Genomic DNA, 22,010 nt, shown 5'->3' with positions numbered 1-22,010 from the left:
TGGCAGCCCCTCAAATATTGGAACACTGCTATCATGTCTAGTTCTTCTTTTCACTAGACTAGCCATACCTAGTTCCTTCAATATTGCTTCCAAAAACGTTCTAGTATTTAGCGGTGAGGGAACTCTTTTGGTTTCTTGCAGTCTTGGAACGTGTTGTCCTACACGTCCTTAGGGCAGCAGCTTGGACCAAGCCATGTTTTTCATTTTCACTCCCACGTAAAGTATTTTGAAAGAGGATCACACCCTGTCACATGAGACAGCCCAATATTTCAGAGCTCCATTTGTCCCAGAATCAAATACGGCAGAAGCCATCCAAGAGACACTTATTATGCTCAGAGTAAATCGGAGAAGCAACATGAAGAAAGCAGAGGTCCTGGTTGTCATTTTCGGTGTGCTGGTCATGGGCACACCAATAGGTAAGCTTCTGCTGCCACTCTTGATTTGAGAAAAGTGTTTTGTCTTAGAACAGAGGTCTTCAAACTTGGCAGCTTTCAGACTCCTGGACTTCAACTCCCAGAATTCTCCAGCCAGCTAATTCTGGGAGTTTTATTTATTTATTTATTTATTGTTTGAATTTATATACCGCCCTATCTCCCAAAGGACTCAGGGCGGTTCACAGGCATATAAAAACATCAATATACAAATTAAAACAATCATTAAAAAACTTATTCTACTGCCCAATTAATTAAAAGTAAAAAATATAGATATTAAAATCAATTTAAAAACCCCTCTAAATTTAAAATCTAAAAAACTAAGCCAGTCCTGCACAGATGAATAAATGTGTCTTGAGCTCGCGACGGAAGGTTCGAAGGTCCGGAAGTTGACGGAGTCCTGGGGGGAGTTCGTTCCAGAGGGCGGGAGCCCCCACAGAGAAGGCCCTTCCCCTGGGCGTCGCCAGACGACACTGCCTAGCTGACGGCACCCTGAGGAGTCCCTCTCTGTGGGAGCGCACGGGTCGGTGAGAGGTATCTGGTCGCAGTAGGCGGTCCCGTAAATAACCCGTAAATAACCCGTAAATAACCCGTAAATAAGTCCACAAGTCTTAAAGCTGCCAAGTTTGAGACCTGTCTTAGAATAAGAACTTGTCCAAACTTCTCTTTGTCCTGTCTTATACTAAACAAAATCAAGAGAGGTGATTTTGAGTTTCTTTCTCAATGTCCTTTTTTCCAAGAGAACATTGCTGCAAGTCTCCTCTTACCCTTTCCTTCCTTCCTTCCTTCCTTCCTTCCCTCCTTCCTTCCATAGAACATAGAATCATAGGTGTTAACCCTGAAGCTAGCCTGGCTGAACCCATCTTGGAGCTTCAGTGCTTCCACACTAGACTTGAGGGATAGAATAGAACAGAACAGAACAGAACAGAACAGAACAGAACAGAACAGAACAGAACAGAACAGAACAGAATAGAATAGAATAGAATAGAATAGAATAGAATAGAATAGAATTTTTTATTGGCCAAGTGTGATTGGACACACAAGGAATTTGTCTTGGTGCATATGCTCTCAGTGTACATAAAAGAAAAGGTACGTTCATCAAGGTACAACATTTACAACACAAATGATGGTCAATATATCAATATAAATCATAAGGATTACCAGCAACAAAGTTACAGTCATACAGTCATAAGTGGAAAGAGATTGGTAATGGGAACGATGAGAAGATTAATAGTAGTGCAGATTTAGTAAATAGTTTGACAGTGCTGAGGGAATTATTTGTTTAGCAGAGTGATGGCCCTCGGGAAAAAACTGTTCTTGTGTCTAGTTGTTTTGGTGTGCAGTGCTCTATAGCGTCATTTTAATGGTAGGAGTTGAAACAGTTTATGTCCAGGATGCGAGGGGTCTGTAAATATTTTCACGGCCCTCTTCTTGATTCGTGCAGTATACAGGTCCTCAATGGAAGGCAGGTTAGTAGCAATTATTTTTTCTGCAGTTCTAATTAGGGAGGGGGGATTAGAGATAGCTGGGGTTGTGTAGTCAAAATAAAATGCTTTTTCTTGGGAACCAAGGACGTTCTCACACCTGGCTGGAGGAAGTAGGAGTGATGTCACCAGGCCACCAGACAGTGCCTTGATTGGACCATGTGACTATCTCGATGGCTTCTCTGATTAGATAGAAAAACGCCCACACAGCATGAACAAACGAGATGATACCTCCCGCCTACCAGCCATTTGGAAACCCGCCCTTATTGACAAACGAGTCCCTAACATGAGGAATGACAACAGACCCACACTCACGAGGTCCACACAGGATGTCACCACCACACATCTACCCAGAAAGCAGACCCAAACCCACACTGATCAGGAAGCACGACCAAGGACCAGAAGCCAGACCGCAGCTGCAACATTAGCCATTTCAAACCCCTCCAATCCATACATACAGCAGACAGACACCCACTATGAAGATGTAGCACGACCACAAACACGAAGCCAAACAACAGCAATGCAACTCACCAGCTCAAATCCTCCTGCAACTCAGATTAATCTGAGCACAACCAAGCCCCCACCCAAACAGGACACACCCCCAGCCAATCAGAGCACAAAAAAACCCCCATCCAATCAGAGCACAGCCAAGCTCCCACCCAATCAGTTCAAACCCCCACTAGCAGTTAAAAAGGAAGAAACAGCTGCAATCACACATTGCTCCCAGAAGCACGAAGCTGAAGCCTGAAGATGACGAATGAGACTTTGTCGAAACGTCGCCAAGACACTTCCAATTTTACGCGGGAGAAAACCCGAATAACCAAAGACACACACACACACACACACACAGACACACACACACACACATATATAGTGTGTCTGTGTCTGTGTGTATATGAGATGAGAGAAAGAGAGATATCCATCCATCCATCCATCTATCTATCTATCTATCTATCTATCTATCTATCTATCTATCTATCTATCTATCTATCTATCTATTAGCTAGTTAGCTAGCTGTCTTTGCTGTTGTGTGTGTGTGTGTGTGTATATATACACACAGAGAGAGACACAGACAAACAAACACAGCTGGGGGAGGGATCTATCTATTTTTGCTGATGATATAGATTAGATAGGTAAAAGGATAGAAAGATGATAGAAAGCTAGAAAAAGCAATAGCACTTGCATGGAACTTATATACTGCTTCACAGTGCTTTTACAGCCCTCTCTAAATGGTTTACAGAGTCAGCCTCTCACCCCCAACAATCTGGGCCCTCATTTTACCCACCTCAGAAGGATGGAAGGCTGAGTCAACCTTCAGCTGCTCAGAATCGAACTCCTGGCAGTGAGCAGTGAGTTAGCCTGCAATACCTCATCCTAACTACTGCGCCACCATGGCTCCTAAATCAGTAGCAATGAAAAACAGGTGTTTGGACTGAGGTAAAACCTAATTTTTCTGTCTAACAGACAACAAGTGGTCAAAATTGGCAATGCTTTATCAAATCCTGTTCCTGCCAAGAGCGGCGTTCCTCAAGGCAGCGTTCTTGGACCAACACTCTTCATACTATACATTAATGATCTTTGTGACCATATCTCAAGTAATTGTGTTCTCTTTGCTGATGATGTCAAACTATTTAACATCACAGACAATACTTCTATCATTCAAAATGACCTTGATAATCTAACCGCTTGGTCTAAAAATTGGCAACTCCTAATTTCAACCAGCAAATGCTCAGTCTTACATATAGGAAAAAAGAACCCAAAAACTAAGTACATACTAGATGGACATTACCTTACAGATGACCCCCATCCCGTTAAAGACCTTGGAGTTTTCATGTCAAATGATCTAAGTGCCAAAGCCCACTGCAATTACATAGCAAAAAAAGCTCTAAGAGTTGTAAACCTAATCTTGCATAGTTTCTTTTCCAAAAACACCACACTATTAACCAGAGCATATAAAACATTTGCTAGACCAATTCTAGAATACAGCTCGCCTGTTTGGAACCCTCACCACATCTCTGACATCAATACAATTGAACGTGTCCAGAAATATTTTACAAGAAGAGTTCTCCATTCCTCTGAAAACAATAGAATACCTATCCACCAGACTTGAAATCCTAGGCTTAGAAAACTTGGAACTCCGTCGCCTTCGACAAGACCTAAGTTTAACTCACAGAATCATCTATTGTAATGTCCTTCCTGTTAAAGACTACTTCAACTTTAATTGCAATAATACTAGAGCAACTAATAGATTTAAACTTAATGTCAACCGCTTTAATCTAGATTGCAGAAAATATGACTTCTGTAACAGAATCATCAGTCCTTGGAATACTTTACCTGACTCTGTGGTCTCTTCCCATAATCCTAAAAGCTTTATCCAAAAACTTTCTACTATGGACCTCACCCCATTCCTAAGAGGACCATAAGGGGCGTGCATAAGCGCACAAACGTGCCTACCGTTCCTGTCCTATTGTTTTTCTTTTCTTCTTTCTATATATATGCTTATACCTCCTTATATTTACCCATATATGTTTATATACTATATAATCTTTTGTATGATTCCTACATATATTGTTGGGACAAAATAAATAAATAAAATGAATAATTCTGGCAGACCCTCAGGGGAGAGCCCGAACTACCACAATCTAGTTACGCGACAGCTGTTGTGCCCCGACTCGAGCAGGTAGCAACAAACGCAGTCCTTAGTAAAAATACACTTTATTCAAACAGCTGGGAATTAATTCATTTCCAGCGCCGGGTAACTCAAAACGAAACCAAGGCTTCACAAACAAATAGTCTTTGTTTATCTCAAACCTGGTTCAATCTGGATAACTGCCAAGGTCTTTTCTGATAAAACTGAGACACCGGTGCTGGTCTCCTTTTAAACCTTATAGGAGGGGCCAATTATCTATTGGTCCTACTCCTGAGGTGACCTCTCTACTTGAGCTGCTCCTGCCTTCTGGCAGCTCGCCTCATGCGGGCATTAGGAACAGGCTCATCGCAGTCTGATTCCGCCAACAGCTCCCCAGTTGTCGTGTCCCACCCCCCACTCTGACGAATGAGTCAAGGAAGTCCATGGCAAACTTGGCAACGAAGCCTTTGCAGCTTGCCAAGTCCCTTCAAGGTTTATCAGGGCAGGCAGGAGTCCAAGTTGTGACTTCAGCGATAGGGTCCGGTATCAGCAAACTCGATAAGACTTTGCTTGACTCAAGGTTGGAATGCCAAAAGCAGGTCCTTTATATAGGCTGTGGAGTGTGGCTCCATGACTCAGCATTTATCCAGGCCTGCCCCACCCCTCCTTCTGCTGGCGTCGCCTCTCAGCTCTCCGGAAGCGAGGATCCTCCCACGCTGAATTGTCTTCAGCTGGATCTGCTGTCATTAATTCCAGCACCTGGCTGGCTTCCTGCTCACACGCTGTAGGAGTGAAGTTTATCGGGCTTGTCCGTTCACTCCTGGAATCCTCTCCGGGCATGGGGCCAGGGCCGGGGGCTGGAGGCATGACAGGCCATTCATCTTCATTATCAGACTCGGAGTCTGATAACAGGCCTGGTTGGAGATGGGAGGGGCCCGGCTGAGGAGAGGAGGGAGGACGAGTCACAACACCAGCCTGCTGACGGATCACAACAACAGCTTCCTCGGAGTTGTTCTATTGAAAAGGTTTTTCTCTTGGTTTGCAGCTGATTCCATCATTTGTTTCACGTGCAAAGAGCAGATCTCAAACTGGAAATGCCAGGACACGACCATCTGTTCTGAGCAGGAGAAACGGTGTGTAACGCTTGGCATGGTGTCAGGAACAGGTAAGCCACTGAGTCCTGTGGGTCTCTTCCGCCAGAGCGTTCTGTCCATTTGTTCTTCCGAAGGCCCTAGAAATGTATTAAAATCACGATACAGACACTCCTTGACTTGAACCCGTTCATTTGGCAACCAAAGTTACAATGCCCCTAAAAAAAATATGGCCGTTTTTCATGCTTATGCCCATGGTAGCATCCCTGAGGCCATGTGATCAAAAGCTGGAGGCTTGGTGTGATGACCCTGGGCATGGCACAAAAGCAACACAGCTAACTCCCTTTTGCTCCAACTTTGCCCCCAAACATCACCACGTTTACTGCAAGTCCTGGAGCAAAGCTCTAAAACACACCCTCAACAGCCTCTGTCTGCGAGTAGTCCAGTAAGCCAGGTTAGCCAAACAGTAACCAGGGTCAGCATTTCAGCGAAACAGGCAAACCGGGCAATCCCCAGCAAGACAGAGCACAGTAATCTCCAAGTGTTGGTAAGCGCACATGAGGCGCCACGGATTCAATGCTTGTTCCCGACAAATGCCCCTCCCACTGGCACCTCCTTACATCTCAGTCCCCAGGTGTGCCTTGTGAAGGAGGGGCAGGGCACTCTCCTCCCTCATAGCCGGCTCAGTCTGCGTTGATCTCGCCTTCTCTCTTCTTTGCATGTTCTAGGATCAGGAGCGGGTGGTTCTTGCTGTTCGCCTGTCTCTCCTGCTCTTCCCTATCTGCAAGCCTTTCTAATCCTGACAAGCTCTGCCTGGACTGGCTCTGCCCTTCCCCAGTTTCCTCCAAAACCAACGGAGCCACCCGCTCAGTCTCTGTCGGCTCTTGTTCCAGCTCATCTTCCCCCACAGATTCAGACTCTGATGGGGGGCATGACGCTTGGCAACTGGCTTGTTTTTATGACCGATACTGTCATTGTTCCGAGTAATGAACTTTGGGAAGTCAGAACTCTAACACTTTGTTCAGGTTCAAGAGATCTTTTATTGAGTCCATCATATTGGCACTTAGAAAGGTGAAACCAGTTCTAAATTATTCCCGCGCTTAGGGATAGTTAACAAGGCTAGACAAGACCTCGCCACCCACTTTCTCTCTCAGGTCAGATGGGCCAATCATTCCAGATGTAGGTTCCCACTCAAATTCAACAGGTGTCCATTGACATGATCTCGGTTCTCACGCTGGCTGGTCGATGTTACGGCTAGCCAGCTGAGGCACCACATTTCTGAGTTCCCCCTCCCTCCCTGCTCCCCTGAATGGCAACCAAGAAATGAAGCAGAAGTAAGTGTGGCTTCAGCTGAAGTTGTTTTGCAGGTTGGCAGGTGCAGCATCTCAGGGTTATTTGTTCACCTTTTGCAATCTATTTTTATTTATTTTATTTATTTATTTTATTTGTCAATCATATATAAGATAACAGGTAAAAGTATAAACATAATTTGGATACATGAAAAGAGTAAGTAAAAAAAGGAATATTAGGACAGGGATGGTAGGCACGCAGGTGCACTTATGCACGCCCCTTACAGACCTCTTAGGAATGGGGTGAGGTCAACAGTAGACAGTTTAAGTTTGAAGTTTTGGGGGTTTGGGCAAGAAACGACAGAATCTGGTAGTGCATTCCAAGCATTGACCACTCTGTTCCTGAAGTCATATTTTCTGCAATCAAGTTTGGACCAGTTTACCTTGAGTTTGTATCTGTTGTGTGCTCGTGTATTGTTGGGTTGAAGCTGAAGTAGTCATTGACAGATAGGACATTGTGGCAGATAATTTTATGTACTATGCTTATTTATTTATTTATTTATTTATTTATTTTGTCACAACATCATACAAAAAGATTATATAGTATATACACATATAAACATATATAGGAAGAAGAAAAGAAAAACAATAGGACAGGAACGGTAGGCACGTTTGTGCGCTTATGCACGCCCCTTATGGTCCTCTTAGGAATGGGGTGAGGTCAATAGTAGAAAGTTTTTCGTTAAAGCTTTTAGGATTATGGAAAGAGACCACAGAGTCAGGTAAAGTATTCCAAGCACTGATGATTCTGTTGCAGAAGTCATATTTTCTGCGATCTAGATTAAAGCGGTTTACATTAAGTTTAAATCTATTGGTTGCTCTTGTATTATTGCAATTAAAGCTGAAGTAGTCTTTGACAGGAAGGACATTACAGTAGATGATTCTATGAGTTAAACTTAGGTCTTGTCGAAGGCGACGGAGTTCCAAGTTTTCTAAGCCTAGGATTTCAAGTCTAGTGGGATAAGGTATTTTGTTGTTTTCAGAGGAATGGAGAACTCTTCTTGTAAAATATTTCTGGACACGTTCAATTGTATTGATGTCAGAGATGTGGTGAGGGTTCCAAACAGGCGAGCTGTATTCTAGAATTGGTCTAGCAAATGTTTTATATGCTCTGGTTAGTAGTGTGGTGTTTTTGGAAAAGAAGCTACGCAAAATTAGGTTTACAGCTCTTAGAGCTTTTTTTGCTATGTAGTTGCAGTGGGCTTTGGCACTTAGATCATTTGACATGAAAACTCCAAAGTCAGATCTTCTGACAGTCATTTAACAACCATGTTTCTAACTTAACAACGATGGCAAAAAGGTTGTAAAATGGGGCAAAAACTCACTCAGCAACATAAATTTTGGGCTCAGTTGTTGTAAGTCCAGGACTACCTGTAGTAACGTTGGCCCTTGGGGGAGTTGGTATCAGCCGCACTAGGTAGACCAAAGCGAGAAATTAACTTCATGGGAAGACTAAAATGGCTTCTTTTGAGAGTGAGAGAGTGGCAGGAACGTGTGATTGAGCTGGAGCTCCTTCTCCTTTTTTATAGTTCAATGAATTAGGGAGTTGTCCACTTGAGTCCGGTTCCAAATTTTATTTGGGCAGCCTAGGCTTCAAAATTCTTTTTCTCCTTTTGCAAGGTAATTGCTTCTACATACTTTCCTTACGCTCTAGAAATATACAAGTCCCATATTTAGGATAATAATAATAATAATAATAATAATAATAATAATAATAATAATAATAATAATAATAATAATCACAATCACAATCACAATCACAATCACAATCACAATCACAATCACAATCACAATCACAATCACAATCATAATCATAATCATAATAATAATAATAATAATAATAATAATAATAATGTTTTAATTTGTATACCGCCCTTCTCCCGAAGGACTCAGGGCGGTGAACAGGCAAATAAAATACAAGCAGAAACATACACCATAATTAAAACAACCCTTAAAAAACTGATTCAAATTTGCCAAAAAATTTAAAATAACATTACACCCCATAAAATTACAGAAATTTAAAACCCATCAAAGTTCAATTAAAATTTAAATTTAAAATTTAAAATCAGGCCAGTCCAGCCATACGAAATAAATAGATTTTAAGTTCGCGAAAGGTCCTAAGGTCAGGTAGTTGTCGAAGCCCGAGGGGAAGCTCGTTCCACAGGGTAGGAGCCCCCACAGAGAAGGCCCTCCCCCTGGGGGCCGCCAGTCGACACTGTTTGGCTAACGGCACCCTGAGGAGTCCCTCTCTGGATAGAAGTCTTGGCCAAGAAATGGGCACTGATACAGGAAAATATTTGTAACTCAGGGTTGAAATGAGGGGGTCTTTGGTGCTCTCTGAGCTTGGTTGTTTTCTTCCAGAAATTTCATTACTCAAACTAGGTAACATCCCTGGTGCTAATAAGGAGTGGAGTTTACTCTTAATTTATATTAGAGACCTTGGAGATCTTCTAGTTTAGCTCCCTGCTCAAGCATTAAGAGTTGTTAACCTAAGCATAAAAAAGCATTAAGAGTTGTTGACATAATCTTGCATAGTTTCTTTTCTGGTAATATTGTACTGCAAACTAGGGCATACAAAACTTTTGCCAGACCAGTTCTTGAATACAGCTCATCTGTCTGGAACCCACACTGCATATCAGACATTAATACAATCGAATGAGTCCAGAGATATTTCACAAGAAGAGTCCTCCACTCCTCTGCTCGCAACAAAATACCTTATGCCACCAGACTTGAAATTTTGGTCTTACACAACTTAGAACTTCAGCATCTTCGGTCTGACCTAAGCATAGCTCATAAAATCATCTGCTACAATGTCCTACCAGCCAATGACTACTTCAGCTTTAACCAAAACAATACAAGAGCACACAATAGAAACAAACAAACAGCTGGGCCGTAATAGCTCAGGCTGTTAGAGCCTGTTATTAGAACACAGTAGCCTGCAATTACTGCAGGTTCAAGCCTGGCCCAAGGTTGACTCAGCCTTCCATCCTTTAGGTAGGTAAAATGAGGACCCAGATTGTTGGGGGGGCAATAAGTTGACTTTGTAAAAATATACAAATAGAATGAGACTATTGCCCTATACATTGTAAGCCGCCCTGAGTCTTCGGAGAAGGGTGGGATATAAATGTAAAAAAAAAAAAAAACCAAACTCATGGTAAACCGATCCAAACTAGACTGCAGAAAATACGACTTCAGTAACAGAGTGGTCAATGCCTGGAATGCACTACTTCACTCTGTGGTTTCTTCCCCCAATCCCCAAAACTTTAACCTAAGACTGTCTACTGTTGACCTCACCCCATTCCTAAGAGGTCTGTAAGGGGCGTACATAAGCGCACCAGCGTGCCTACCGTCCCTGTCCTAATGTTTTCTTCTATTCGTATCCTTTACATGTATTTATAATTATGTTTACACTTGTATCTGTCATAAAATAAATGTTTGAGGAAATAAATAAATAAATAAAAATAAAATCAGAATAGAGCTGGAAGGGACCTTGGAGGTGTTCTAGTCCAGCCCCCTGCTCAAGCAGGAAACCCTATACCATTTCAGACAAGTGACTGTCTAGTCTTTTCTTAAAAACCTACAGTGTTGGAGAATTCACAACTTCTGGAGGCAAGTCGTTCCACTGATTCATTGTTCTCACTGTCAGGAAATTTCCCCTTAGTTCAAGTTGCTTCTCTCCTTGATGAGTTTCCACCCATTGCTTCTTGTCCTGCCCTCTGGTGCTTTGGAGAAGAGGTTGACCCCTTCCCCCTCTTCTTTGTGGCAGCCTCTCTTGTGTCACATACTCTTGTGACCTGCCCTGTCCATGTTGGTGAAAGTGGCCTTGGAGATCCTTTGCTTGGGCAACATTTCCATACTGCGCAAAAAAGACAATCAACAAGCCAAAAAGTCAACAAAAAGACCTCCCCACCAGCAATCAACACCCAAATGAGCATAAACACCAAGATTAACACCAGACTAGGAAGCAAGAAATAAACAATATCCCAATCAAGGAACTGCCAAACAAGCTAACAGTAAACAGCCCAACTAAAGAACCTCTAAGAGTACCTCTACCAGGGCAAGCCATGATAAGGCCTTGGTAAGGCCACACTTGGAATATTGCATTCAGTTTTGGTCGCCACGATGTAAAAAAGATGTTGAGACTCTAGAAAGAGTGCAGAGAAGAGCAACAAAGATGATTAGGGGACTGGAGGCTAAAACATATGAAGAACAGTTGCAGGAACTGGGTATGTCTAATAAAATGAAGGACTAGGGGAGACATGATAGCAGTGTTCCAATATCTCAGGGGCGGCCACAAAGAAGAGAGAGTCAAGCTATTCTCCAAAGCACCTGAGGGTAGAACAAGAAGCAATGGGTGGAAACTGATCAAAGAAAGAAGCAACTTAGAACTAAGGAGAAATTTCCTGACAGTTAGAACAATTAATAAGTGCAACGACTTGCCTGCAGAAGTTGTGAATGTTCCAACACTGGAAATTTTTAAGAAAATGTTGGATAACCATCTGACTGAGATGGTGAAGGGTTTCCTGCCTGGGCAGGGGGTTGGACTAGAAGACCTCCAAAGTCCCTTTCAACTCTGTTATTCTGTAACTCTGCTTCTGTGGTGGCTGAGACAGAGGTGGGTTTCAACAGGTTCTGACCAGTTCTGGAAAACCGGTAGCGGAAATTTTGAGTAGTTCGGAGAACCGGTAGTAAAAATTCTGACTAGCCCCACCCCCATCTATTCTCTGCCTCCCAAGTCCCAGCTGATTGGGAGGAAATGGGGATTTTGCAGTAACTTTTCCCTGGATTGGGATGGGAATGGAGATTTTACAGTATCCTTTCCCTGCCAGGCCCACCAAGCCACGCCCACCAAGCATTGCCATGCCCACCAAAGCACGCCCACCAAGCATTGCCATGCCCACCAAGCCACGCCCACAGAACTGGTAGTAAAAAAATTGAAACCCACCACTGGGCCCGAGGGTATTTGTTCCACATTATTTCCACTCCTTTTATGTTCTTCCTTTGAAGGTAATGACTCCAAGGTGCTAATCACAAAGATGTGCGCCGAGAAGTGTCCCTCTGAAAAAGATTATCCGGAGAAGGCCCTCAGTTCTCTTTTTTGCTGTGATTGTTCTTGGTGTAATATACTACCTCCAAAATAAGTGAGATGGTGAAAACTGGAGGCGTTCTTGGTTGAAGCTGCGTTCCATGAGCTTAGCTGCAGCTGACTAAAGAAGACGAGCATTTCAATCTGTTTTCCCTTTTGCATCCAACCACCATTTGTCTCCCTCCTTTCTTGCCCAACCGGATTGTTCTTCTTTTATCCTTTTTTTAAAAAAATCGGTTGTGGAACGAAGAAAAAGTGAAAGATTAATCACGCGTCAGCTCTTTGTATAACTCCTGAAATGTGGAATATTAAAATCTTTGTCCGACAGAATCCTTGGTGTTCTCTTTATTTACCAGTAGTTGTTTGAGCATGCCACATAATGGGTTAAAATCTTCCTTTGTAGGAGGACATGTTACTTTGTAATGCCACAAAGGGTCAAGATCTGTTGTGTCTGCGACCCCCCGAGCCGGGCCTCTTACCTGGCGTGGCATCCTCGACGGCCCGGGAGTTCATGGCTTCCATGATGGCCATGGACCTGACTCAATTAGTGGACGGCCCTACCCACATCGGGGGAGGCACTCTAGACCTGATTTTTGTCTCTGGCCAGTGGTTGAATGATCTGATTTGATGTCATGTCCCACTCCTCCGCTGACGGCTGGGTCAGGGAAATCCGAATCAGGCTTGCCTCTGCAGCTCTGCCCAAAGTCCTAGCAAAGTCCTCAGAGCAGGCAGGAGACCAGTAAGTGACTTCAGCAAGATAAGTTCGACTTTTGCCTGACTCAGAGACTGCCAGAAAGTTGATCCTTTATATAGGCCATGGGGTGTGGCTCCATGACTCAGCACTCATTAAGGCCTGCCCCTCCCTTCCTTCTGTTGCCTCCGCCTATCCAATCTTCTGATGCAAGGATTACTCCAATCAGCTGTTGTTGGGAGTAAACCCTCCTCAGGCTCACCTGCTGTGGAGGAGGGGGAGGGGTCTAGCTGCTCCGTTTGCCTGGGCATGGAGTCAGGGCTGGGGCAGGGAGATGCTCCTTCTTCTGCAGTTTGTGTGGGCATGGAGCCAGGACTTGGGCCGGGAGGCATACATTCCTCAGTGTTCGGGAGCAGGTAAGAAGGCCCCGGCTGCTCTGAGGGCGGGCAAGACACAACACTTTAAATGATTTAGTTGTCGAGCCTCTGTCATGGTCAGATCATTCTCTTCTTCGTCTGGACTTTCGGACCGCTACTCAACACCGCAGGGAGACGGAACCAATGCGTTGGTTCCGTCCTAGGCACCTGATGGACCCGGAGAGGTTCCTGACGGAGCTTGGGCCATTTCCTGAAAATCTGGCCCGCGGCATGGCTGAAGAACTAGTCGCGGCCTGGGAACAGGCCGCGGCTGGGGCTTTGGACCATGATGTGCCTTTGCGGCCTCTGACCTGGCATAGGTTTCAACCAGCTCCTTGGTTCTCCGAGGAGCTGAGGGAGATGAAACGCCAGAGAAGACGCCTAGAGAGTGCTTGGAGATCCAGCCGTTTGGAGGCTGACCGGACACTAGTTAGGTCATATAGTAGGACCTACCTAGTGTCATTGAGGGAAGCGAAGCGTTTCTACGTTTCCTCCCTCATTGCATCGGCAGATAACCGCCCGGCCGCCCTGTTTCGGGTGACCCGCTCTCTCCTTCAACAGGAGGTGTGGGAGGACCCATTACAAGGGCGTGCCGAGGAGTTTAGTGGTTATCTATACGATAAAATCATTCAGCTTCGGGATGGGTTGGATCAAAATTGGGTAGATCCAGGCGAGAGGTCGGAGACTCGTCTTGTTGAGACTGTTTGGGATGGTTTTGACCCTGTGACTCCTGAGGACATGGACAGGTTGTTGGGGAGGTTGAATGCCACCACATGTTTACTGGACCCGTGCCCCTCCTGGCTGGTACTGGCCACGCAGGAGGTGACACGAGGCTGGTTCCGGGGGATTATTAATGCTTCTTTGTTGGAGGGGTTTTTTCCTGCTGCCTTGAAAGAAGCGGTGGTGAGACCCCTCCTCAAGAAGCTTTCCCTGGACCCAGCTGTTTTAGGAAACTATCGTCCGGTCTTCAACCTTCGCTTTCCAAGCTGAAGCCAGCGACTTGGCAGTGGCAGCGGTAGTCCTACACAAAGACGCACAAGGTCAACTCTTGCAATTGGTCTGTAACAGAAAGAGGCCTGCAATGCATAGTCCCAAATCCCCCTCCTCTATATTTAGGACTCTTCCTCTCAGCTTGCCCCAAAGAGAAGGAAGGAAGGGAAGGAGCAGCATTGGAGCCTGTGGTTTAACCATGGAAGGATGGTGGTTATTGGAGTAACCTGTGCCAGCAGCTAGATCAGTAACAGTTGAATACTAATTCATTCCAACCCCTCGCTGGACTCCTTTTTATTTTTCTTTCCCTTTGATTCATGGTGTTTGGAATCACCTTTGTTCTCGTAAAAAAGCACAACACATTTCTGGATGGTGAAGTGCTTTCATTTGATTTATATTAACGTTGGATTCTCGGCACAGGATTTCTCTACATTTTAAATGTACAGAATATTTGGAGTGTACCTCTTTTGAATTTTTTTTTTAACCTTTAATATCCAGAAATATCTTTCTTTGTCAAGCGCCAGGGGAAATCAGGAGGTTCAGGCAGTTCAAACGAGTATAAAGATTGATTGCAAGCTTAAGCTTTCTACAAGAATCTGGCCAACTAACAGTCAAGGGAAATGAGCGGGAGATAAGAATAGAAAGGAATCCAAGCTAGAATTAGATCTGTTGCAAGTGAAAAGGGACTTGTGACTTATGACACTTTTAAAAAAATGTTTATTTATAGATTTTTTTTTAAGTACACATAGGTGCTTGGTGAACAATGAACAGTCTGAGTCATTTTAGTTTTACAAAGTATTAATAATAATTCTGAGAATAATAGTACTTAAAATAATAATAGCAATAATAATGATCAATTTACCGTATAGAGAATAGTAATAACTGTAATAATACTATTCAAGTATATCTAATAATCATTCCACTTCAAAGCTTCTATAGAGGCACCCTTTCTTCATGCAACACTTCACAGTCTCACCAGCTTTCGGGATAGGACACTTTTTTGCACATCCCTTGACCCAATCCGTTACTGGAAAGGAAAGACAAACCAGAATGAGTGTTAAAAAAATACCAAAGAACAGATCTGCGGCTATTGCTGAACAAAACGGTAAACCCACTTTTAACACATTCATGCATTCCCTCCCAGTAGGAAGGCAGGTCTCCTTCCTCCTCCATGGAAATCTCTGAGGTAAATAAATAAACAAAGTATTTCTGGGGAAGATCTTTTTGGGGGAAGATATTTCTGGGGAAGATGCTGTGTTCCTACATGACTCGAGGGCAATGCCATTGGATATTTCATGGCGTAACGTGCCAGGTTCAAAAATGGTGAATCCGAGAAGATAGCCACAAGTCTAGCAGAGGGCTAGCAAAACAAACTAAAAACACAACAAAAGGAGGAATGTTTCCACTTCTACGTTTGAGCAGGTAAGAAGGGACAGCAAAGGAGAAAGGGAAAGGGGAATGGCAAAGAAAAAGAAGGGAAGGTGGGAAGAGAGCAAGGAAGGAAAAAGAAGGAAAGCGGAAAAGGAAGAAGAAAGTAGAAAAGAGGAAGAAAAAGAAGGGAGGGAGGAGGGAGGAGGAGGAGGGAGGAGGGAGGAGGGAGGAGGAAGGAAGGAAGGAAGGAAGGAAGGAAGGAAGGAAGGAAGGAAGGAAGGAAGGAAGGAAGGGAGAGAGGGAGGAAGGAGATTATGGTGAGAGTGAGGAATGACAAAGAAAAAGAAGGGAAGATGGGAAGGAAGAATAAAGGAGAAGGAAGGGAGGAAGGAAGGAAGGAAGGAAGGAAGGAAGGAAGGAAGGAAGGAAGGAAGGAAGGAAGGAAGGAAGGAAATTATAATGAGGGTGAGGGAGAGTCTGAGGGAAATTTTGCCTTAGCACTGGCCACCACAGGTGCCCCTGACACAAATGATGTTGATCTGGCCATGCGCACCCCGCCCACACCACCCCAGCCCCCCAAGGTCAAACACAACCCTGAAGCGGCCCTCAATGAGTTTGACACCCCTCCTTAGTTTGTCGGGCAAGAGGCCATGACCTCAGGGAACCGAGGCAGGTCTTACATGACCTCCAATTCTCAGCTCTATCTGGGAGTTGTAGTTTGCATGCAAGGAGAAAGGATAAGAATTGGACGTACGTGATGTGCCATCATATTTCCGCAAAAAATAGCAGATGTTCTCCCCAGCTGGACAATTCTTAGGGGACAAACACTTCCAGTAAGTCTTTGAATTGCATTGGAGACACACCACGGGGTTGACTGGATGAAAGAAATAAAACGAAGACATCTTATTTTGCTGTGGATGCATATAACCCTTTCTTCTCATTTATGAAATCATAATATATATTAAATAATATATTTAACCATGAGGTCAGCTACAAAAATTTCTCCAGAAAGGAAGAATAATACAAAACTGAAGAAACTGTTAGTTCTAGTTCCACCTTCCGCGTGAAAGCCAGATGGGCGAATCTGGGCCAAGCTCTCCCTCTCTCAGCCCAACCCACCTCACAGGGTTGTTGTTCTGGGGAAGATAGGAGGAGGAGGCTGAATTGAATATATTTGTTAGCTTGACTTATGGAGAAAAATAATAAAATCACTAATTATTCTTATTATTTTAAATCCGCTCTTTTGCAGTGGCCACAAAATGTCAACAGGGGACAAATTCAGTGGCTGGTTGCAGGAAGCTAAGCAGGGTTGGGGCTGGTTAATTCTAGGATGGGAGACCCCTCACTTCCTGTAGAAGGCATCACTGATCTCCCTTTGGCCATCCCATCCAAAATGGTGACCATTAGCACAGCCAGAGACAAGCCAATGGAGGGCTAAGAAAAGGAAACATTTTTGATTTCATTGCCGGGAGTAATTCCATGAAAGAATTCCCTATGCAAAAGAACCTCTCCTTTCAGAGGCAGTCTACCCCAGAATGCCAACCTGGGCCAGTCATTGCCTCAGCTATGGTCTTCCTTCCAGATTGACAGCTCCTCTTCTCCTCTCAAGGCTTCCAAGGACCCTCCTTGTGAAGCATAGGGCAGTAGGACTGTCCCTCCTCCAGAATGGAGCACAACTGCCTCCAATGCCCTCCCTCTGCCCTTTTGGCTTTAGTTGGAAGGTCACTCGAGATCACAGCTGGTGGCCCTACCTGAGTCCGGGCACACGAAGGCCACCACCGCCAAGGCCAGCAGCAGAGTTTTCATCTTGAGATCTTCTCTGCAGCCTTCAAAGTGTAGCCCAGAATGGAAGCAGAAACTTCTTTATACCCCTGTGAGATGTCCTACTTGGCGGGTGGATATCAGGGATTGAGAGAGAAGAAAGGGGAGGGGAGAAAGGAGGGGAGGGGTATGTTCTCTTTTTCCTCCCCCTCCTCCCCAGCCCGAAAGTAGAAACCAGATTAGACCATTTTTTTTAACCAGGTACCAAATGAATGAATGCACATCTCTGTTCATCACTTCTTTCTGTAGGTTGTTGAGAGGGACAATTTGGACAGTAGAATAATCTGGCCCATTGTGCAGTGTTTGCATTGCATGAGCCAAAACAGGTAAACTTGTCTCTTAAGCTTTGTTGTGTTTGGAGGGGGACCAAGACTCATCTTCAGCCAAGGTTTTTTTAGCTCAATCAATCAACTTGAAGCATCAAAATATCCAAGACCAGTGCACGTGTCGGGGATACAATGGCATTTCAGTTGATGGAGAAATCATATAGTTCTGTGCATCTTAAACTCATTTAGGGCACTAGGATAATTGTAACAAAATGGCTTTTGAAAATGTTTGCCTTGATTTAATAGATATCACTTTTATAATAATAATAAGAAGAAGAACAGAGTTGGAAGGGACCTTGGAGGCCTTCTAGTCCAACCCCGTGCCCAGGCAGGAAAACCCTACACCATTTCAGATGAATGGTTATCCAACATTGTCTTAAAAATTTCCAGTGTTGGAGCATTCACAACTTCTGCAGGGATGTCATTCCACTTATTGATTGTTCTAATTGTCAGGAAATTTCTCCTTAGTTCTAAGTTGCTTCTCTCCTTGATCAGTTTCCACCCATTGCTTCTTGTTCTACCCTCAGGTGCTTTGGAGAACAGTCCGACTCCTTCTTCTTTATGGCAGCCCCTGAGATATTGGAACACTGCTATCATGTCTCCCCTAGTCCTTCTTTTCATTAAACTAGACCTACTCAGTTCCTGCAACCGTTCTTCATATGTTTTAGCCTCCAGTCCCCTAATCATCTTTGCTGCTCTTCTATGCACTCTTTCTAGAATCTCAGCATCTTTTTTACATCGCAGCGACTAAAACTGGATGCAATATTCCAAGTGTGGCACTAACACTTAACGTGATCTTAAAGGAGGATGAGACACAAAGAATTGTATGATCTCTGCACCAACTAAAATTCCATTATATCCCCCACCTCATTGTTCATTGTTTCTCCCCTTGCCCTCTCCCTGTGCATATTTTGATGCTTCCGATTGACTGATTGAGCTACTAAGCCTTGGCGAAAAGGTCTTGTTGTACCTCCAAATACAACGGGGCTTAAGAGAGATGTGTACCTGTCTTTGCTTGTGCAAGGCAAACATTGCACACCATGCCAAGCTATTGTACTATTTGTATTGTCCCTATCAGCATGCCAAAGCCATAAGCCATGAACAGGGATGTGGCATTCTCTCATTTAGTTCCTTGTTTAAAACATTCACATTTGCAACAAAACCTTGTTTGTATTCCAAGTAGTATCTTTTCATGCTAAATGGCTGATTTTCCTTCCAGGGAAAATCAGAAGCAAAATCGGAAGCTTCAGAAAAAGCCTCTGCGCATGTGCAGAAGTGGATGAGTGCTCCCGTTGCGAACCGGTAGTAAAGATAAATAGAACCCACCCCTGGATCACGGCTTACACTATGTTAGCAATAGTCTTCATCCTATTTGTATATTTATATACAAAGTCAACTTATTGCCCCCAACAATCTGGGTCCTCATTTTACCTACCTTATAAAGGATGGAAGGCTGAGTCAACCTTGGGCCTGGTGGGACTTGAACCTGCAGTAATTGCAAGCAGCTGCTGTTAATAACAGACTGTCTTAGCAGTCTGAGCCACTCAAGGATTTTGGGGTGGACTCCTGCACTGCTTGGGGTTAGGAAAAAGGATATCTCTGGTTTTCCATATTTCCAATATTCTTGATTCTCTAGATGAAGTTCTTGATATTTCAGGCCAAATTACAGCTGAATCTCATCTAAAAACTTTGTAGAACTGCAGGAGGAAATTCAGAAGTGTGGGAAACTGACAAACAGCCTCTTGGACTACAAGAGTCCATAGGTCTCAGAAGGAGAGCAGGCGCTAAAAAGGCTACATGAACCAAAGTTTTAGATAGAAAGATTTCAAAGTGTATCGGAACTATTTGTAATCCCGCTGAGCTGCTTCTGTGAAATGTGATTTTGCAAAGTACGTAGTTTTGAGATTGTTTCCTGATTGCTTATTTGTACCCTATGACTATCATTAAGTGTTGTAAGTGTTGTACCTTGATGAAGGTATCTTTTCTTTTATGTACACTGAGAACTTATGCACCAAAGACAAATTTCTTGTGTGTCCAATCTCACTTGGCCAATAAAGAATTCTATTCTATTCTATTCTATTCTATTCTATTCTATTCTATTCTATTCTATTCTATTCTATTCTATTCTATTCTATTCCATTCCATTCTTCTCTTCTCTGTATTATTCTATTCTATTCTATTCTATTCTATTCTATTCTATTCTACTCTACTCTACTCTACTCTACTCCATATTCTATTCTATTCATTCCATTTCATTCCATGTCATTCCATTCTTCTCTTCTCTTCTACTCTACTCTACTCTACTCTATTCCATTTCATTCCATTCTTCTCTTCTCTGTATTATTCTATTCTATTCTATTCTATTCTATTCTATTCTATTCTATTCCATTCCATTCCATTCCATTCTTCTCTTCTCTGTATTATTCTATTCTATTCTACTCTACTCTACTCTACTCTACTCTATTCTATTCTATTCTATTCTATTCTATTCTATTCTATTCTATTCTCAGGAATCAGAACATTGAAACAGTGAGAAATAGGAAACTGAAAGTAGCTGATGGATAGAGGTTTGAGATGTACACGGGTGTTTGCAGAGAGTGACGGTCAGTAAGAATGTAAGAAAGAATGTGGAAGTGGAACAATGGAATGCGTGTGTCAGTAAAAAAGAAGATATAAGAAATGTGGCTTGAGATGAGAATGGGATCCTTTGCCCAATAGCAGCCCCTGTAGGACTAGCTATGTGTCATTGGACCCCTGTCATTGCAATGGTTTTGTCATGAAATTGCATTGCTATGATGGCTGTTCATATTCCAAATTGCTCATGAAAGAAATCTTTGGACCTTAAAGTAAGATTTATTGCTTGTGGTTTCCTCTTTGGTTTTTTATTGGGGTATTTGATAACTGAAGCATAGATTTGTCGGGTGGTGACTGAATACAATCCTGAGAAACTTCCTTGGTTTCCTTCTGAGTATTGTCACTGGATTCCACCCACCCTGGGACAGACCCTGGTTCTCCCTTTGCATCTGCTTTCCATCCTGGTCTGAAGATTCTCCTTTTCCTCTGGCTCTCTGGGTTTCCTCGCAGCTCTAAGAAGTCTGTTATTCCCTGTCGAAGGATTTTCTGGGGCCCCTGACTGACCTTCTCACTTCCTCTTTCATGCTTTGTTGTTGTTAGTTGCGAAGTCGTGTCCAACCCATCGCGACCCCATGGACAACGTTCCTCCAGGCCTTCCTGTCCTCCACCATTCTCTGGAGTCCATTTAAACTCATGCCTACTGCTTCAGTAACTCCAGCCAGCCACCTCGTTCTCTGTCGTCCCATTCTTCTTTTGCCCTCAATCTTTCCCAGCATGAGGTTCTTCTCCAGTGAGTCCTTCCTTCTCATTAGGTGGCTAAAGTATTTGAGTTTCATCTTCAAGATCTGGCCTTCTAAAGAGCAGTCAGGGTTGATGTTAGGACTGACTTGTTTGTTCGCCTTGCAGTCCGAGGGACTCACAGGAGTCTTCTCCAGCACCAGAGTTCAAAGGCCTCGATTTTTCATGCTAGACAAAAACAATTTCCTGGTTAAGATTCTAACAACCAGTTTATAATTCTCTGATGAGGATGTCTCACCATACTCTTGACCTGTTCTTGAAAATGAATCAGAACCAAGAGATTGAGCCACTGTAGAGCACAATAAAGCAAGGTTCGATATGTGAAGATTTTCTTTATAGATACCTATCAAGGACAAAGGGATTTTATGGGTGGCAAGACTATTCTGTCCAGGACTCTCACAGGTCTGAGGAATTTCTGGTTTTCAAGTCATCAGTAAGAAGGAATTCTTTGCAGGAATTTATTTATTATTTATTTATTATTTTATTTCCGAGCGGAAATCCAGAGAAAAGATGGGGAAGAAGGGAAAACTTATACATGGTTCCAATATGGACAATTACAAGCTAGATGGAAACTAGATCAAAAAATAGGTGTTAAGCAAACTGAGGATAATTTGTTAAAACAAATGAGAGATCAAGGCCAACAGCATATTAAGAGGTTGTATAGTGTATTAGTAGAAATAGACTCAGAGACTGAACTGGTTAAGGATTGTATGATTAAGTGGGCACAAAATTTTCAGCAACCGATAATGTTGGAAACTTGGGAAAGAATTTGGGTGAGGAATGTGAAATTTACATAAGCGCAAAATATGAGAGAAAATTTTTATAAGATGTTTTATAGATGGCATTTAGACCCCAAAAAGTTGTCATGTATGTATTCTAATGTACAGGCTAAATGTTGGAGATGCGATTGTGAAGATGCCACTTATTACCATATATGGTGGACTTGTAAAAAA

General features: G+C 43.3%; 2 protein-coding genes across 2 annotated transcripts; one reads left to right on the top strand and one right to left on the bottom strand.

The window, feature by feature from the left end:
• Nucleotides 1-292: 292 nt before the first annotated feature.
• Nucleotides 293-12,400, top strand: LOC131195127 (lymphocyte antigen 6E-like). The gene is made up of 3 exons (XM_058176769.1): nt 293-416; nt 5,590-5,709; nt 11,992-12,400. Exons 1-3 carry the CDS (start codon nt 329-331, stop codon nt 12,123-12,125), a joined length of 342 nt encoding a protein of 113 aa, XP_058032752.1. The 5' UTR covers nt 293-328; the 3' UTR covers nt 12,126-12,400.
• Nucleotides 12,401-14,867: 2,467 nt separating this feature from the next.
• On the bottom strand, nt 14,868-17,422 carry LOC131193938 (toxin 3FTx-Lei1-like). The gene is made up of 3 exons (XM_058174399.1): nt 17,290-17,422; nt 16,293-16,412; nt 14,868-15,194 (listed from the first exon to the last, which is right to left on the bottom strand). Exons 1-3 carry the CDS (start codon nt 17,342-17,344, stop codon nt 15,082-15,084), a joined length of 288 nt encoding a protein of 95 aa, XP_058030382.1. The 5' UTR covers nt 17,345-17,422; the 3' UTR covers nt 14,868-15,081.
• Between the last annotated feature and the right edge of the window lie 4,588 nt (nt 17,423-22,010).

The sequence above is a fragment of the Ahaetulla prasina genome, chromosome 3 (genome assembly GCF_028640845.1).
Source record: "Ahaetulla prasina isolate Xishuangbanna chromosome 3, ASM2864084v1, whole genome shotgun sequence".
Lineage (NCBI taxonomy): Eukaryota > Metazoa > Chordata > Lepidosauria > Squamata > Colubridae > Ahaetulla > Ahaetulla prasina.
This window is presented reverse-complemented; position numbering and strand designations above follow the sequence as displayed.

Bases quoted from the DNA above. Each gene is read 5' to 3' on its own strand.
- LOC131195127 (XM_058176769.1), top strand. From the start codon at position 329: ATGCTCAGAGTAAATCGGAGAAGCAACATGAAGAAAGCAGAGGTCCTG. The intron at 417-5,589 runs GTAAGCTTCTGC...CTTGGTTTGCAG, and splicing joins GGTCATGGGCACACCAATAG to CTGATTCCATCATTTGTTTC. The intron at 5,710-11,991 runs GTAAGCCACTGA...CTTCCTTTGAAG, and splicing joins TGGCATGGTGTCAGGAACAG to GTAATGACTCCAAGGTGCTA.
- LOC131193938 (XM_058174399.1), bottom strand. From the start codon at position 17,344: ATGAAAACTCTGCTGCTGGCCTTGGCGGTGGTGGCCTTCGTGTGCCCG. The intron at 16,413-17,289 runs GTAGGGCCACCA...TCTTTCATCCAG, and splicing joins CTTCGTGTGCCCGGACTCAG to TCAACCCCGTGGTGTGTCTC. The intron at 15,195-16,292 runs GTACGTCCAATT...TTTCCTTTCCAG, and splicing joins GAAATATGATGGCACATCAC to TAACGGATTGGGTCAAGGGA.